General features: G+C 42.0%; 2 protein-coding genes across 4 annotated transcripts; both read right to left on the reverse strand.

Annotated features, from left to right (window-relative positions):
* Positions 1 to 181: 181 nt before the first annotated feature.
* trim2b (tripartite motif containing 2b) lies at positions 182 to 15,886 on the reverse strand. Of its 3 annotated transcripts, none has more exons than XM_076982381.1 (12): positions 15,746 to 15,886; positions 9,964 to 10,104; positions 9,272 to 9,414; positions 8,361 to 8,512; positions 7,191 to 7,374; positions 6,302 to 7,064; positions 5,325 to 5,425; positions 4,691 to 4,858; positions 4,126 to 4,294; positions 3,884 to 3,954; positions 3,490 to 3,630; positions 182 to 3,203 (listed from the first exon to the last, which is right to left on the reverse strand). In XM_076982381.1, exons 3-12 carry the CDS (start codon positions 9,374 to 9,376, stop codon positions 3,051 to 3,053), a joined length of 2,007 nt encoding a protein of 668 aa, XP_076838496.1. In that variant the 5' UTR covers positions 9,377 to 9,414; positions 9,964 to 10,104; positions 15,746 to 15,886; the 3' UTR covers positions 182 to 3,050. The 3 variants fall into 3 exon arrangements, with proteins under 3 accessions (XP_076838496.1, XP_076838495.1, XP_076838497.1); XM_076982380.1 differs by lacking the exon at positions 15,746 to 15,886 and adding an exon at positions 13,006 to 13,576; XM_076982382.1 differs by lacking the exon at positions 15,746 to 15,886 and adding an exon at positions 13,006 to 13,572 and having other exon boundaries at positions 7,191 to 7,371.
* Positions 15,887 to 16,735: 849 nt separating this feature from the next.
* On the reverse strand, positions 16,736 to 18,437 carry LOC143483977 (ladderlectin-like). Its single transcript, XM_076982385.1, has 6 exons — positions 18,358 to 18,437; positions 18,190 to 18,259; positions 18,002 to 18,096; positions 17,699 to 17,833; positions 17,076 to 17,187; positions 16,736 to 16,890 (listed from the first exon to the last, which is right to left on the reverse strand). Exons 2-6 carry the CDS (start codon positions 18,245 to 18,247, stop codon positions 16,796 to 16,798), a joined length of 495 nt encoding a protein of 164 aa, XP_076838500.1. The 5' UTR covers positions 18,248 to 18,259; positions 18,358 to 18,437; the 3' UTR covers positions 16,736 to 16,795.
* Between the last annotated feature and the right edge of the window lie 471 nt (positions 18,438 to 18,908).

The raw sequence follows: 18,908 nt of genomic DNA on the forward strand, positions 1-18,908 counted from the left end.
TTATCACCATTATAGACTGCTAGGAAGATTATGTAGATGAAGTCTAAACATATCAATCAAAAAGAGATGGTAAGTGTTATTGCAACATACTGTATCCCTTTTTTAAATGTCCAAAAACTTGGCAAATGATTGAGTAAATTTTTGTGCTCTGATTTTTTTATACTCAAAGAGAACCACAATGTTTTCTGCAGTCAATATTTTTAATGTTTTTCACCATCATCATGATATTAGTTAGTGATAAGGTGATCTCAACATTAGAAGTCCAAGCAGGCATATTGTTGGCTTTAAACTGTAAACAAGCATACCTTAGCCAGGTGATGAAAGGAAATTAGTTATTTGGGATTTGGAATGAGATTTGTGTTGATAAAACAAATATTACAAATGTTATGGTGTGGGTTTTTTTTTTTTTTGCACAGAACATTAATATTCAAGGGAACTCTTATCTAAAACAAGATTCATCAGTACAAATGAAATAATCAGTACAAGAGTAAACTGTTAAAACATGAACAAAATTGGAAAGTAATGTGAAATAGTTAACAGCAAGAACTTAAAATGAACAGTATGAAACCTTTTATGTTGATACGTATTGCTATTGAAAAGCATCATGAGTGAATGGAGCTGTCCCTAATCTATTTTAATTGTGTGAAACATGCTTCTGAGGTCCCTACTATATTGATCAAAATGTCCAACAAAGAACGGATAAGCACTATCAAACCTGACATTAAATTGAAAAGCTTAAATACATCATCAACTGGCCAGCAAGGAAAATACTTAACAAACTGCAGGAAACCAACTTAGTGAAAACTGACCACGTTTTTCCACTTTACTTTGAAACATTATTTAAAATAAATACATAAATATAGATTTTTTTTCCCTTTTAAATATTTTAAATAAAAATAGAGGCCTAACATTTGCTGTTCAAGAGCTAGCATAGTCCTAGAAGGAGGCGAGACAGTAATGTGTTGCGTGGATCTGCTTGTAGGCTGGTAAACCTCCAAAACATTTTTTTACATGACACAAATTTAATTTCTGTGTCTTACGTACTACAAATTTTTCCCTTTTTTGTGTTTTTTTGTTTTTGTTTTTTTGCATGTATCAGATGTTTTATGTGTTGATTTAGTAGGTGCAAGGTGGATTTCTCATAAGGAACCTGCTTCCCTAATGAAATCGCTGTGTAATGCACCAGACCTTGAAGAGGTGGGTAATTAATTACCTGCACCAATTACCCTTCTGTGGTTTGAATGCATGAATCCATTGATGGACGTCATTCAGGACATACACTATATTGCCAAAAAATCCCAATCCTAGTCCATAGGGTTCGATATAACATTGGTCCACCCTTTGCAGCTAGAACTCTTCTGTGAAGGCTGTCCACAAGGTTTAGGAGTGTGTTCATGGGGATCTTTGACCATTCTTACAGAAGCACATTTGTGAGGTCACATAAATGATGTTGGACAAGAAGACCTGGTTCTCAGTGTCCTCTCTAATTCATCCCAAAGGTGTCCTGTCGGGTTGAGGTCAGGACTCTGTGCAGGCCAGTCAAGTTCATCCACACCAGACTCTGCCACCCATGTCTTTATGGACCTTGCTTTGTGCACTGGTGCACAGTCATGTTGGATGAGGAAGGGGCCAGCTTCAAACTGTTCCCCCAAAGTTGGGAGCATGGAATTGTCGGCCATCAGATTGCCAGATGGAGAAGTGCAATTCGTCACTCCAGAGAACACGCCTCCACTGCTCTAGAGTCTAGTTGCAGCGTGCTTTACTCTACTGCATCCGACGCTTTGCTTTGCACTTCGTGATGTATGTCTTGAATGCAGCTGCTCGGCCATGGAAACCCATCTCATGAAGCTCTCTGTGCACTGTTCTTGAGCTAATCTGAAGGCCACATGAAGTTTGGATGTTTGTAGTGACTGACTGAGAGAAAGTTGGTGACCTCTTCACACTGTGCGCTTCGGCATCTGCTGACCCCACTCCACACTCCCATCAGTTTACGTGGCCTACCATTTTCTTTCATTGTCTTATAATGCAGCTAAGAGTTGACTGGAATATTTAGTAATGTGGAAATTTCAAAACTGAATTTTTGCAGAGGTGGCATCCTATCACCGTTCCACGCTGGAATTCACTTTGCTGAGAGTGACCCATTCGTTCACAGATGTTTGTAAAAACCTAGGTGCATGCCTAGGTGCTTAATTTTACGCACCAGTGGCCTTGGAAGTGATTGGAACACCTGATTCTGATAATTTGGATGGGTGAGAGAATACTTTTGGCAATATAGTGTATTTGGATAAGATGTCTAAGAAATGGGCTTGGGATGAATGCGTTGAAGAGCTGATACTTTGGAAAGTACTAGAACTTGTTCTGTTAGTCACTGACAGGTGTATTTTGTCACTTTTGTAAGAAAACCTCAAATCTCCAAAAACGAACTTTATAGGTAAAGAAAGTAAGTTCTTAAAATCTGTCAGTGCACCTTTGAGATTTTATTCCAAGTTGTCTTGTACCTTTTTCTATGTGTTTGCTCTACAGAATGATACCCTACAATGGTATGGGCATATAATGAGTACATGTGTTAAAGTAAAAAATAAATAAATAAATAATATAATAAAATAAAAGAGTGACAAATGGAGTTGCGAGATTTTCTTATGTCGGCAACGGTTTATGTTGATCGTGCATTTAAAGCAGGGCAGGACAGTGAAAGCAGGACATGCGAAACTCCCAAATATACCATAATGCTCTTCATACGCTTCCCGAAGCTTGGCTGCACAAAACTCTACCACAACGAAGTTGGTATTTGGCAGAGGCATCCCGAGGCGGCTAATTACTCGATGAGACATGGCCCGCCTTCTTATTTCTGATAGTAGCAAAAAAACAAAACAAAGTGTACCGTTTCCAAGCCAACATGAGCCCATTACAGCAAGGAGGAAGCGGTTAACATGGGGGGTAGGGGGAGAGTATGGATACATTTGCAAATCAAATGCAAGATCTAGACCCATGCAGCATGGCTACGGTGTCCATGAAGCACACTGGCGCGTGTCAGCGGTGTTACTCCCAAATCACTGAAGGTAGCGATACACCTTGAAGCAATGGTTCCCAGAGTCGGCCACCACAACATGGCCGTCGGAGGTCAGGGCGAGGCCTTGTGGCCCGTAAAGAGGATCCGCAGCCGTGTTGATGTACGAGAGGAACGAGCCACTACCGTCAAACACCTGGCGAGACAGAGAGGGTCCAGTGAAACAGTTACGTTGGTCATCGTTGTATCGAAACAGCCAAACGAATGAGCTCGGTTCTTCGAAACCTGCAGGTTGTGTAGTTTCTCATTTAACTCGTCTAACTTGATTTAACCTCTAAAACCAAAACTTGAGTTCCCTCATGTGTTCCTTTCATGGATTGATTTTGAGAACAGCATTTGTGTACTGTAATTTGTACTAGCAAGCTGAGAAGTGCCCTAAGATGCCACTCTTTGGTTGGTCGCCGTCCCCGTGGGTTCCGTACCTGTATGCGACTGTTTCCCCAGTCAGCTACGATGATGTTCCCGTTCACGTCCACCGCTACGCCTGTGGGAGCGTTGAACTGGCCATTTCCCTCGCCATTGGAACCAAATTTAAGCAGGAACTCCCCTTCAGCACTGAACACCTGTGATGATAAGTTGGCCAGTCAGGAAACCAGACGCCAAAGCAAGAGGAGATACAAATGCATATAAAAGATTAATATACATACAACACATATCATTGACAGATGGCAATTTAGGACTATATAGAATAGGATTAGGTGACTCAATGTTATACAGTGAAGACAGCTGCAGGTTAATGACCTTACAATAGTGTTTGAAGCTTGAGCATTTGTAAAGTCAAACTAAGGTCAGCATTGAAACATGCAGCAATGGTACCTTGACTGAGTGATTATGGAAGTCTGTTACTATTATTTCGTTATTATTGTTCACTGCTGCAAAGTGGGGACCTGGGAAAATGAAAGACATTGTTCTTATTGAGTTAATTGGTAAATGGTTTGCCTGTAATTACAGCTCATCCATGTTTACAATCTCAGAGATGTTAAATTCACAGACTACTCTAATACACATTAACATTTTGCCATGCTGACCAGTGATGCCGGTTGTCTTCCCCGGTTTACCTGCAAACTGCGTGTCACCATTGCCTCTGCTGCCAAACTTTGTTATGAGTTTCCCACTGGGTTGGAAGATGAACACCATGCAGGCCTTGTTGTCCACGACAATAACGTGACCGTTCTGATCTACAGACACGCCTTTGGGGCCCATTAGACGTCCAGATCCCAGCTTCGCCTGGGGGGTAGTAGAGAACAGTACTACAAAACTGGCCATAATGCAGGGAAAGTGCACTGCTCAGATGTGACAAAACATCCATACGGCAGTGGGGTATCTTTTGGGTACAGGGTGTCATGCAAACAGCTTTTGAAGGTTAATGACAGCTGTTAACTAATTTCACATTACTACCATGTCTGCAATTTCACAGCATAATGGAGATATATTTAATAAGTTATACCACTCTGGGAATTAGTGTGTAATCAAAAACACAAGCAGCCTGGATCGATGCCTTATTGTGATGATAATCCAGTACTAGTGGTCTGAGTTTGAAACTAACTTCAAATACGTAAATTGCTTTCTATCATAATTTAGCACGATTTGTAGCACATTCAAGAATTATTGTATTTCACACACCTTGTATTTGCCATCACTTGTGAAGATGCTGACCCATTTGTTGTCATAGTCAGCAATGATGATGTCACCGTTTGGATGCACAGCGACCCCTGTGGGCCTCTGAAGTTGCCCTGGCGATCGGCCACGTACTCCAAACCGGCTCAGAAACTCTCCCTGGTTGGAGAAGATCTGTACATCCAAATGTAGGTTTTTTTTTTCCTTTATTCAGTTCTGATTTCCAAATGCCACAGTAACAGTCTACTAAGCAAAACCTACTGTACAATTCAAGACTTGTAGACTCGTGCATGTTGAGGCAGTGAGGAAGGGGTTGTGGTCAGACATACAGAGCATTCACATTTCAGGTATGATATGAAGGCAACGAAGGTAAATGCGAAGGGAGGGACAGAGTTTCTATACACACAATACATCAATGAACAGTGACTTACTCTGAAATCTATGGAAGGACTGTTGAACAATTCATACCTTTGAAAATAAAAAAACGTAAAATGGATGATGAAGTGACTTAAAGCCTTTCTCTCTTAGGATGGAGTGTGACATCCTCTGGGGCAAAATTAATACCCCAAACGTTTGATTGCCAAAGTGCAGCATTTTCCACATGTTAAATGTTTTGAAAAAGAAAGCAAGTTTGAATCACCTGCACACACTGATTATTACTGTCTGCAATCAGGATGCTTTCCGTAGAGGCTGCTACACCCTGTAGGTTGGTAAACTCCCCTTTATTTCTTCCTTTTGTTCCTGTGGGACAATGAGATCAAAGATGATAAAATAATAATGAACGACTAGACTATAGACACCTCGAAAGTGTTTAATGTTAGTAATTGTCTTCAAATGTCAATTCTCTTACAACTTGAGCCTGCCTTGTAAATTAAATATTTAATAGGTAAATTAAATATTTATTAGGTATTTGACAACGTTACCTTTGATATATGTGAGAATTGGGTTAAAAAACACATTGAAACAAAAGTATATATTGGATTCAGGGGATTAATTGTACAGATTTAGTTGTCATTTGTGATTCCTCTGATCTGGCTATCTGGCCAGGTCGGGACAAACCTCAGAGATCCACTGAATATATGAACAGTACGACTAGGTGTTTCACTGCTATTAATATCACATCTACTCATACCTCGAAAGAAACTGAAGGACCAATGCATAACAATGTCTGAGAGTAATGGTACTGTTAGTCATTCAGTTTAATCTTTTAGCAGGTCATTTTTATCTATTCCATTTTTTTAAGCTGCAGTATGTCTCAATTGATACCAAAGAAGAGACTTGGAAAGATCTTTGGTCAAGATCAAGACAAGGCTGAGTCCAGTCTTGTATTGTACTGTTCTAATAGATAAACATATATAGCAGTATTGATGGATAGACGAATACAGCAGTACTGATGCAATATAGCACATGAAGTTTTGTTTCTGGTTCTTTGGTTTGGTTCTTGTTCCTGCCATCACAGATACGTGTAACTTTTTCTTGCCTGCACATGCAGATTGTTCATTGGTTGTATCACGTGTTGGATTCTCAATGTGAGTGCAATTGCATCGAGGCATAAATTTGCACTGTATGGTATCCCACAGTTACAAGGAAAAGGAGGCCGAACCTCGTGGCACTTACCGATTCTAAAGATGAGGTCATCCTCTATGGGATTCACCTTCTTCTTAGGGGTGCTGAACAGGCTTCCTCCTCTCCGAAGCCCTTTCTGCCGACTCCTGCTGCCGGGAGATTTGGCACTGCGCCTCCTCGCTCCCCCATCGCTGGAGCCGGTGGAGGCAGCATTGGCTCCTGAGGTGGTCGGTGGGGAGTCGTCTGGGGAGCTGGTCACCTTTAATCTGAAGGGGCTTCCTTTTATGTGCTGGTCATAAAGCCTCAGGACCAGGCTGAAGTCTCCCTCCTTGTGCAAGGTGTAAAGAAACTCGTAAGTCCCGTTCTTGTGATCCAGAATCTCTCCGTCTGCGACGCTGCCGTCTGGCGTGTAGACTTCCGCTGAGATGACAGCGTTGCCCGACTTGCACAGGCCCCCGGACTTGTCTCGGGTGGTTATGATGACGGAAGCCGGCTGGCCCACAACACACAGCTCCAAGCCGTCTCCAGAAGCCTCGGTCTGGCTGGCCACAGCATTGGTGGTGACTATGGTCCCCAAGTTGTGGATGGACTTGCGAAGTCCCTCGACCTCTATCATGAGCTCAAGTTGGTCATTCTCCTCAGGCTGGAGGGGAAGACCCTGGCTGGCCAGCTCACTCAGCCTCTCTCCAATGTCTTTGTGGGTCTGGAGAATGAGGGCCTCACTGGTGCCCCCTAGGGCCTCTCCTGTTAGGGTGCTGTTCCTGCTGATGGCTGCTTCTTCTTTCAGCAGTGTGTCCAGCTGATTCTGTAGTACCTGTAGTGAACACACGGGCACTCATATATTATATGTTTTCCATTATAGGTTCTAGCATAATTTACCTATGAAAAAACAAGTACAATCAACAAGTCTGCCGTCTTGATTGTGGACACACGCACAGACCTTCTGTTTGAGTCCGTAGGTGACCTCTAACTCCATGAGCAGGACGCTCTTGCGCGTGTCCAGCGTCTTGTGCAGCTCGCTGAAGGACGAGTGGATGTCTTCCTCCATCGTGCTCTTCTGAGCGCTCAAGCGCTGTTGGATCTCCCTCAGCGTCTGGGCGGCCTCCCTTATCTGAGGGAGCCTGCTTGTGACAATCAAACCATTTCAACGGCACAAACTCCAAAATAATAACCACATTTCCATTCATGTGAGCCACATTTTGGTCAGTTAATTACTGAATTGCTGAATTACTGAATTAATTTAATTATATTCATTACTAATTTGGTCAGTTGGTCAAATAATTACGAATTAAGCTGTCATTGCATCCTGACAATGTTATTAGAAACATTGGTGTAAAGCAGGGATGGGCAACTGGCGGCCTGCGGGCGCAAATAGATCAATAATAATTTAATAATTAAAAGAAAAAAACTTTTTTTGTTCTTGTCACGTAGGGCTACGCTCCCCTCTCCTAGCTGTCACTCCGGTGTCCCTGTTCCTCGTGTCAGTGTTGTTCCTTGCCCGGTTATCCCGTCCTGCGTGTCTGTTGCCCTGGTTTCTCTCTGTCTGTCACGCCCGTGTCGTCATTGTGTTCAGCTGTGTCTAGTTTAGTCCTGTGCACTTGTATCTCTGTGTTTTGCCCGTTGTTGGTTATTTGTGGTTTGTTCGGTTTTGTGGATTATCTCTGTCATCGCTGTTCTGGAATTTTCCGTCTCCGTTGTGTTTCTCCGTTGTGAATGGCTCTCCTGTTACGACTCCTGCCTGTCCTGTTGACCACTTGGACGGTCTCCCGTTTTGATCCGTGCATGTACAAACGACTTCGCCTATGGAATTCCCCTTATTAAATCTCGCTTTTCTCAGCGTTTGTGTCCGCCTCCTCGCTCCGCAGCGCGCTACGCGTTACAGTTCTTTGATATGAAGGAGTTCAAATTCCTTTTTGCACTTTTTTATTAAGCAAATGTTTTGTCTTTGTTGCTTACTAAGGATATGTTAATGCATTTATATGCAGAAAATAGATGTATGTTGGTGCAATAAACATACAGATCTGAATTCATTTAAAATGTGTTCTTATTGAGAATAATTTGTAGTGTCTTTCATATCCAATTATTTGAAGTGCGTGATCTGCAGACAGACCTGTTCTTAGCTGCGTCCAGTCTTTCCGTCAAAGCTGTGACCTGCTCGCTTACGATTTTCACCAGTTCATCAGTGGGGTGGTTTACATGCTCACCCACGATACAGTCCTTACACACAGCAATCTCACACGGCAAGCAGTACAGTGTTGAAACCTGGAAACACAACAACAAGCGTTAAAAGGAGCTTTGGCTTCTTCCATCTTAAATCAGGTTATTCGGTATCTACCATAACTTTTTCAGTAACAACATTGAAGATTATATGAATGGTATGTTATTACAAGAGTGGCGTGTAGCAAGCTAGACCTGCATGGGGTTAAATGTTTAAGGTATGTCTGTAGCATAAGCACATTAAACCATTTTCTACTAACTAAAATGTAAAACCTTTCAAATTGTATCATAAATTCACCCCAGTTTACGAACTACATTGTTTTCATCTTTTCGACAAAAATCTTAACATCAGAATCTCAGAAAGTCAAAATCTGTGCAAGTGTGTTATAGTTGTGTTAGTTATTGAGGTATACTTAATCTCTCCCATATGATCACTTCAAAGTGTTCTCCTAAGTGTTATCAAAGTGTTCTTCTAAGTGTTCTTTTGAGGTTGAGTTCTGTCTGTACTTCCTAGGGCACATATTAATGGGAGAGGTAGATGTTTTGTCATCAGCAAATTATGTGTGCCATGTGTGAGTGTGTATTAGCTAGTGTTGACTTTCTTCATATGTGAGGACATTTGCCTGTCCCATACAAACACGCATTGGGCTTTTACACGAGGACACATTTGTGGTGAGGGAAGACTCCTGGCCAACGCCAGTTCAGAGTCAGTAAAAGGTTTAAACTTAGTCCTCACAAATTCGCTGCTACAGGTGTGTGTGTGTGTGTGTGTGTGTGTGTGCATGTGTGTTTGCGTGTTCCTACTTTTCCTTTGTGCTGAGAGCAGATGACTCCGCCCTTCCCAGGCAGAGCCTCCAAAACGGTACATTCCTCACTGCTGCTGTCGGGAGAACCTTGCTGCGCCTCCATGTGGTTGGAGGAGGAAACTGCACAGACTGCTATGGCAACTGCAGACAAACAAGACCATTCTGAAATGAAGGGCAGGATTTAAGGAGCAGATGCTACGATGTTAGAATCCCTCCAATACAGTATTCCTCAGCACCAGGTCTGGAGACCTACAGCATGGATCATATCTCTGCTTTCTTGATTGTAATTAAGGGCTTGGTGTGAGCAGCCTAGGACCTGTTAAAGAGCAAAACAGAGTAAGAGAGTGGACTGTCCGTGTGTGCTGAGGACTTAGGACGAGAACAGTGCTGTAATATGCTCAACTGAGGACTCAGAATAAGAAACAGTGCTGTAATCTGCTCAGCTGCAAAACTGCAAGACGTGTGTAACGTCTTCTGCTGTCGGGCAGTGAGTTAGGAGTGTCATTGAAGTTTTACTGTGCCGTTTAGAGTACTACCGATGTGAACAAAAGACAAAATTGATGTAGGCCTATTGAAAAATATTACACAGAGCATATGAGCGTTAAGTCGTATGAAAGGAGATTAAGATACAAATGAGTCAAATGATAAATCAAGCACATACAGTACATTTGCATACAGTACATTTCTCACCTTTAGGATACGAAGTTCAGAGTGAGTGTTTTTGCAAATGCTTGCAGTGCAGGGAGACCAGGATGAGAACGTGTATCTACAGCACTGGAGACAGAGAGCTGCATGGGCCCAGTGGAATCATCCCTCATCTTACACGGGACCCTGCACAGACGTGTATGCGTGAGCAAACACATACACACACACAAACACACAAAATAGAATGTTCATGTCTTTGCATTTGGCCTCCAAAGACATAGGTATTACTGTTGACCACCACCATATCAAATCAAATCAAAGTTTATTTGTATAGCGCTTTTCACAACATATGTTGTCACAAAGCGCTTTACAGGATTTAAAAGGTTAACAATACTATGGGTCCAGAACCCTAATGAGCAAGCCAAAGGCGACAGTGGCGAGGAAAAACTCCCTATGATGGTGGGAAATAGGAAGAAACCTCGGGAGAACCAAGACTCAAAAGGGAACCCATCCTCCATTGGGCGGCCCGTTAACACACAAATTACACAAAATACAGACAAATACACAAGTCACACACAAATCACACAATACAGAACCATATAGTTCTGTATGTTTGTCTTTTCACTTTGATTGCACAGCTGGAAAGGCCATAATCCCTAACCTGATGAGGAGGCAAGAGCAGTGGTGATGAAGGCCGTGGCGAACAGAGAGACAGGAGCTAGCTAAGTTCTTTCTCATTCTCACAGTTCAGCATTCTGCTGATGCAGAAACTCTCACTGTCTCTGTCAGTCTTCCATCCACCCCCACCACACACACACACACACACACACACACACACACACACACACACTGTAAGACGAAAGTAACATCTTTTATGTGTGTCTTTTCATTTATGCTGCAAAAAAGGATCCTCTTCTTAAGCTATTTCTGTTTTTTCTCTCAGAGGTCCTTACATTCAGATCAAACTTTAAAGAATCTTTCACAAGGATGGATTCTGGGAAGTTACTCCAAGTGTAAAGAATTATGGAACATTAGGAAGAGAACCACACTTTCAAATATGTGGACATATGCCCATTATCCTCATAGTGACTCATAGACTCCATCAATAATTGAACCACAATCAAAGCTCTTTTGACCCAGAAGTAGCCACCATATGGTATCGAACATACATACACCCCCACATACACACACACCCTCCACTCACTCACACAGGCACACAAGCACACATACATCCCCCTACCCATGCCCACACAGTCAGACACACACACACACAAAGTGGGAGTGGGGCAGCTGACATAGAGAAATGACAACCACTAAGACGACTAAGATGGTTCAGATCTTGAGATATATTCATTCTTTAAAATTCCAGTTCTGTCAACCTTAAGATAAAGCATACATACATTGCACAAAAACACAAAAAAGTATAGGTTCTTGTACTGGGCAGTAATACTGCACAGTATCATTCGATCTGTGGTAAAACTGCCTGAATGGAACTTCAGGTCTTAGTTAACCCTTCGTGTTCTTCCTTGACACCTTCAGACACGTGAAATGGTTATAAAATCTGCAGGCTATTAATTTTGAAGCGATTTAAAACCAGCACGTTGTTTGTTTGTGTGTTTATATAAGGTGTCATATGTATGTTTAGAGTGTTTACGGAACGAATCAGCAATGAAGGGTGCTGCTAGCTCCACCCCCAAGCACCATTAATCCTTGTTGCTGTCATGCTTGGGTGGGTACCAAAAAAACACAATTGTAATCTTCGGAAACTGGACCGGTAGCCAATGGAGCACATTACCCGTTTTCTTTACCGGGAGGGGGGGGGGGGGAGGGGGGGTGTATAGTGAAAAAAATACCCTTAGTAATCCATTTAGTTCAAAGTCTAACCAGAGGTAATATGACACATTTATAGACTCAGATCCCCTTTTTAAAGAGCAGCAATGTTATAATTCAGTTGTAACATTTTTTAAGTTTCCAGATCTGATTATTTTAGCACCGACAGTCTTCAACCCTCAAATAATGAGTCTTCTCTTCACCACGTGGGACCCACACACAGTTACAAATGTCCAGGGTAGCATTCCTTCCTTTCAGGACGGTTTGTGTGATGAGCTTCTTCGGGTTGTAATCCATCCATGCTCATTTTCACACGAGCGCTCGTGAGCAGTCCGCCAAGCTTTCACGTTATAGCACACAGGCCAGTGACAGCAGCATGAACAGAAACGCCGCTCTAATCATGCGAGCGTCACCAGCACTTAATGTCGCCGAGGATCGGCAGGAACAGGATGCACTGATTTAAAGGGAATTTGACATGCGTAGTGGGGAATATAGCCGGTGAATATTTGAGAGGAGAGGTTCTGAAGTCCTGAAGAAAATGTAATCAGACAAAAGTGCCTTAGTCCAGCTCAGTGTGTGCAATCAAGCTAATGGCAGTAACTACAAATCAACAAGCAGACAATAACTGCAGAGGATTAGGAACAGCCAGACACGCTGCTTCTGAAGCTGATGTCATTGGACAAATCATATACATATGATTGGCACTTCAAGCATTTGAGATTGTTTTCTGCTTTGAAGGATTTTCTTGTTCTTTTCCACCCCTGACATGTACGATGTAAAGCCACAGAGGTGCACCTGGGAGCGAGGAGCTATATTAACGCCAGTTTTTTGACCGCTGCAGAATTTGTAGACATTAGACCAATGATCAAACCAACACTACATGTAAGGCCTAACATCCAACAGGAGGTTGTAGGAGTGTCATGTGGAACGCCTTGAAATACCTAATGGAAGCTGGTGACAGTGCAGACCGTCATGGTAATCAGCAGCCACAACATTTCTTGCGGGGCCCGGGGCGAGAACCTGGCGTTAATCCCTCCAGCCTGACTGCGTGTGTGAGCATCCATCTCCTCTCCTCCACCACCTCCTCCTCCCAGCCCTCTTGCCCGCCCCCGTGCTCGCCTCCCGGGGGCAATATGCTGCACCGGTGTAGCGGAGGCTGACGCTACATCCTTCTTCAGCTCTCACTCGTCTTTTCCTCTGCGTATGTGTATGTGTGTGTGTGTGTGAGGAAGACGGAGATAAATGAAACAGCCTTACCTTTTCTCCATAGCTGGTTTGGCTCGGAGGTGTGGATGGTGCTGAGGTTTGCTGCGTGCAGCTCGGAGCGGCTCCCATGTCCCTGACAGCAGGGGTGGAGGCCTGTGTGTATTTTGCAGTGCGCGTTTCTACTCCAGCTCCCCTCTACCCCCCCCTCCCCTGCCTCCTTACGCACTACAGCGACAGAAGCAGCGCACACAGTCAGCGGCACGCACTTGCCAGTGGGAGAGGAGCCTTTTCTCCAAGGCTGTGGCAAAGCAGCCTATCAGAGTGCAGATGGTCCCGGCTCATTGGTTCCTTTTGGAGTGTGGGTATGTTTTGTGCTCTCTGTCTAACTTGCTTTCTGCCTCCTCCTGTCTGTCTCTCTTTCCTGCTCATTTTTACAGCTACAGGCTTGATGGGCTAAATGACTCATAGAGGATGAAAGAACCATATAGGAGAAGCAAGGATATTGGAAACATGATAACACCCTTCAGCCAATCACCATGTCATGTTTCTGCATAAATTAAAAAACACTGAATTAAATTGTCAGGTCCAAATGAATTAGCACACATTAATGTGATTGTCATATAGGATGACATTACAGAAAAAAAAAACGATACCAACCAACCATGTTTGTAAAATGTTCTGCATTATAAACCAACTTGAACTACTGTCACTTGGTAGTTATAGAACAGTTGTTACAATGGCGCCATAAATTATGTGTTAAGTGAGCATTGTTCTGATTACACATACTCTTGATGTACTACGAAGTTTTGTGTAGAGTGGAAATCTAAAATTTAAATTGGCCAAAGGCAAACAAATGTAATAGATCGGACAGCACAGTGGCCTAGACTAATCCTAGACTACTTTATTAGATAAGACTTTTATTGACTGTGTCAGGAGAAATTCGATTGCTATAGCCAAACCACCATATAGGCTTCGGATGTTACCTGCAGGAAAACTGCAGGGAGCTCGCTGTTCTAGAACATTCCACGGACTAGATGCATGGGCTTATTCAAAAACTGGGTCACGGGTGTACACACGACAGTGAGTACTATGAAATCACATAAAAAGACAGACGTCTGGACCTAGTGTGGAGGAGCCCTCCTGACAGATCCTCTGTTTCTCTGGTGTGGGAGCAGCCTGGTACCGTCGCTGCCCTCCCGTCTCTGGACTACGACCGGGCCACAATGGACAAAGGAGCCACTCACTGGAAGACGTAAAAGCCCCGCGAAAAACATGGCAAATGGTGACGTGACACAGGCTTGAACCATCTTCACATTAAGAGAGAACAGGCTGTTTGCACCCCATCTCTGGTTTCATTTTAATAAACACAAGAATGCTGTGTGCTCCGTACAAGACTAAATGCGGAGAAAGGCTGGACGCAAACGGCACATATCCAAACCGAGCGGGAATGGACAGAGGTCTGACGAAGCTGCAGGCACAGGGGTCAAAACGTACTGTAAAACTACAACATCTTGATTGGAAAAGACAGCAAGTTATATTACAGAGCCTGACCTGACCCTGAAAGCCACCAGCTGCTCCAATCAGAGCCAGTGCTGAAATGTTCCCAGAGAAAAGCATGTGTGTCCTAAAACAGAACTTCTTAAGGCTTAGAGTGCCCTTAGAAATAAAACATTTGCTGAAACATTCTGAAAGCACGCCTCGAAAATGCCAAGAAACCATGACGACACCAGCCAGCTGCCCTAACCAAGTAATTTGTGTGAAATAAAATTACTGTGTCAGCCATAACATAACCACTCCAAGAGATCGTTTATCAACATAAAGACATAGTAAGAAAGGACTCCAAGTGTGGGACTGTAAATAGTCAGGATGACATACACATGTAGGTAGGTAGGTGTGACAACGGCTGAAGGCAACCACCCTACCCAGGACTTGAACCTAGGTCCAAAATGAGGTACTACCACAAGACCAAAGAGCCAGCTCTCTGACATAGTAGCCAAAGCACCCATTTAACCACCCTAAGTGACGGTCGCTGTCACTGTAGGTGTGGATCTTGAGATGTTCCTGAGATGTAGGAAAGTAGAGAGATGATCGTGGCATCTGAAGTAAAGATCAAACATAAGCAGCGGTGGAAAATGACATGTGCCTGTCTGTCTGAAGACATTATTTAAGCCTTAACCCAGACAACAACAGGCAGGATTAACTCACTATATTAAGGCATGGAGGGTTATCCATTCATGAAATCCAAAGTCTGAAACTTGAACATCAACAGGAGGAATAAAGATCGTCTTTAAAAATAGGAATATGCGTACTGAATGATGGACGTAATACTAGTAGATGGCGCAGCACACTGAATTATTGACATTTGGACTGCACTTTGTAAGTACACAAGTTTCATGGTCGTGACACACTCAGCAACCGCTGACGAAGTAGAGATGGCTTGGGCCTAGGATTGCCACCTGTCCCGGTTTTCCTTCTTTTTAACATTCGGTCCCGGCAAAAAAAAAAATCATTTAATGTCCCGGTTTTCACTAGGTTAGTTCAAACGACTATTTAGACTATTTAGTTTCATTTTATTTGTGTTCATTTTACACCCGCCCCCGGTAACAATTTACGTTCGCGTATGACAGAGTGTCCCTATTTTTTGTCAGACCTAGGTGGCAAACCTACTTGGGCCGATTAAACTTATCTTCACGGTCTACCGGTCAAAACACGGAGACTCTGTCACCGAGTCGCACCTCTGCGAGCCGTTTCAATGTATTCATTTGTCTGTTTATTTCTGCGTAGTTCATACCTGCTGCAATCCACCCATTCCGCTTCGTATCAATAGAGGTAATCAATCAGTTGCTCATAGTGAGTGCTGTTTATTGCTGAAATTAAAGTCCGAAAACACTTTCAGTATCGCCCTCCTGCACGCGCAGACAGGGTGCGCGCGAGAGAGACGTAATCCTGCTACAGAGGAAACGTTCAGCAAATGAGCATCGCTAGAAAATGTAATTTAGTACATTTTAGTAAGTTGTTTTAGTGTTTCTTGTTGTTTTTTATGTCCAGTTTAACTACACGTTAACATCAAATGGTTCAAACTTTTTTAATTAAAATATTTTTAGTTTAATTATAGCTATTAAACATTACTTGTCAATTTGAGTACTTTTTTAAAATAAACAATGTTTATCCTTTAAGTGTTGAATTAGACCTACATTTAAGACAAGGTAGCAAAATGTGCATAATTGTTCATAATTGATATTAAAATCAATATTATACATATTTTACCCAGTAGCGCCTCCTGCTGCCAGAATAAATATTGAACATACCGCTCCATCCAAAGAGCCAGGATTCCCATCACTACGACCGAGGTACTCCTGTCTCTCTCTCTCTCTCTCTCTCTCTCTCTCTCTCTTTCTCTCTCTCTCTCTCACACACACAGAGGAATGATGGAAATCATTACAGGGTGCAGAAGAACACCGGTCCTCATTTTTAGGTTCAGCCCTTCATAATAATGTTCAGTTTTAAATATTTACTATGATGAGATGAGTAGTTTCTAGCTAACTGTCATATTCAGACGCTCCCCAAGATGTTAGCTGGATGCTGAATTGTGCACTTGTGCACTGAAGTAAACGTTTTGACATGTTTTAGGAGAAAGCAGGAAGTCACGAGGCTGATGTTGTTCTTTATTCACGAAAACAAATTATATATATATAATTTATATATATGAATATATATATATATATATATATATATATATATATATATATATATATATATATATATATATATATATATATATATATATATTATATTATATAAATTATTTTTGGTGATAACAGTTTTGATGACAGGATGACAGTTAGCGTGTCACGTTTGGAAGGTCCAGCCTTGATCGTTTCTGACACACATAGAAGTGATCGTGATTGCAGCGGTCGTCATTCCAGAGCACCTCGTCTGGAGAAGTTCAGAAATATATTAGTCATAGGCATAACTTTTGCAAAAAGCAATATTCATATATTCATCATTTGATAAATGACAATAAAAATGTATAAGTTTTGTGGAAAAATCTGGTTGCGAGTGTGTTTACGCAAGTGTTGCGTACGGCATTGATCAGATGTGCTGCAGACTTGTGGGTTTACCTCCATAGTTCATTTCTACACATTTCTCAGCCCAGCCTCCATTGCTTGGCTCCCCAGAATGCCATGCGCTGAAATCAAACTTGGTACCATCACTCCACAGCCAAATAAAATCCTGATAAAATGACAAAAAAAAAAAAAAACAGTAGATGTCTTCTAATAAAGCTAACTGATTATAGTAATACATGCAATGAATCTAATACTTGATTAAAAAATAACAATTTCAAAAAGTATTTTATACTGGTAGAAACAAATCACTGGAATGCTATTTTTATACATTTGCTTTTAAAATATTTATGTTTATTTAATAACTTTATTTACTTTATTCCTTAATCTACTTTTAATATTGAAGTTATGAATAAATGAGAAAAGCATACAGTCACTGTTACTACTTGCATTTTTGCATTTAAGAACTACAGCAATGTAACTACAATAATGTATCTACAATAATGTAACTACAATGTCTTACTACACTCTATATGTGACATCGGCACATGATTTAATTGCATGAAAGTGATAATGATTAATTACTAATTGTCTGTATTTTTTAATCATTAGTTTTACTCTATCCAGCGACTACATCGATTTCCTGTGTCATTAGGAACAGGTTGTGAACAGGTCGATACCTGTGGTGCATCGTGGAGGCCAATCCAGGTTCGTTCGTAGCTGCCAGTCTGTTTCTTTGTGAAGTCCTTGAGGAAATTTTGTGTTTCTTTGTTGTGCACAGACGCAAGGTTACCGCCCAATGACAGGCAGTTTTGCTGATGAAATGAAGAGAAACATTCAAAGGAATGTTTTCACTTTACCTATGAGTCGTACAGCCCTATATTGAAGCGTGTATGAGTCATAAAGCCCTATAGTGAAGTGTGTATGGTATTTTCTGCTATGTGGACTGGATGCTGACAGATGTGAACTACAGATGTGAATACCTCTGCCTCGGCCCATTTCTTCGACTCAGCCATGTATTTGTAGCAGTATTGCCCAAATTTCTCCCAACCGGTGGAACACTTCCTATGAATTATGACTGTAGCAACACCAAAAACACCAAAATCACCATTTACATCACCAGCATCAGCATGTGTCTAGTATTTTTTGTCAGTGTGTTCTGTGACGTTACCTGTCTCATATCCATTCAGAGCCAAGATGCAAAGCACAAGAAGCACGAATGCCGGCATTTTGGTTGAACCCTTTGAAAATACCCAGATACAGTGTAGGATTACAGGCAGAACATTTTGAATTGGTACAAACAATGCAGTTCAATGCATGTAATAAAACAAAATCATACCAGGGTAGTCAACAACGCAGCAAAGTGGTATTCCTGCTCCTTTGGTGAAAAGGTTTACCAACTGAAACAAGGCACTTCATTTTATACCCTGGCGTTCACTTGTAACTGTATAGTCAGCACTGCAATACAGCAGTGAAAAAAAAACACATTGAAAGGTTTTAACTCCATATAAGGAGAATATTTTCTCACGCCTGAAAGTCATTTGCTAGCACCAGCGGTCAAATGTGAGACTGTATTTTTTAACTTCCTCTCCTTTCTCCACACCTAGCGTAGTACGCTGTGGCTAGTGTTCTAGTTCTAGTGTTCAAGTGTTCAAGTGTTCCAGTGTTCCGGTTTTCTAGTGTTCAAGTGTTCTGCTAAGTGCCAGCAGCATGTCAAAACATGTTCATTTAAAGTTCAATATGCAAATAAGTTATAAGAATGAATGTGATATACTATAAGAATGATGAGAATTATAATCATAGAAGATGTAGTGGACCAGGAGCAAGTTGAATGTTTGTCCCTGGTGCTGTAGCTTTTGGTACTGACCAGTTGTGTCTCCTCCTGGATGT

This window comes from Brachyhypopomus gauderio, chromosome 20 (assembly GCF_052324685.1).
Source record: "Brachyhypopomus gauderio isolate BG-103 chromosome 20, BGAUD_0.2, whole genome shotgun sequence".
In the NCBI taxonomy this organism is placed as follows: Eukaryota; Metazoa; Chordata; class Actinopteri; order Gymnotiformes; family Hypopomidae; genus Brachyhypopomus; species Brachyhypopomus gauderio.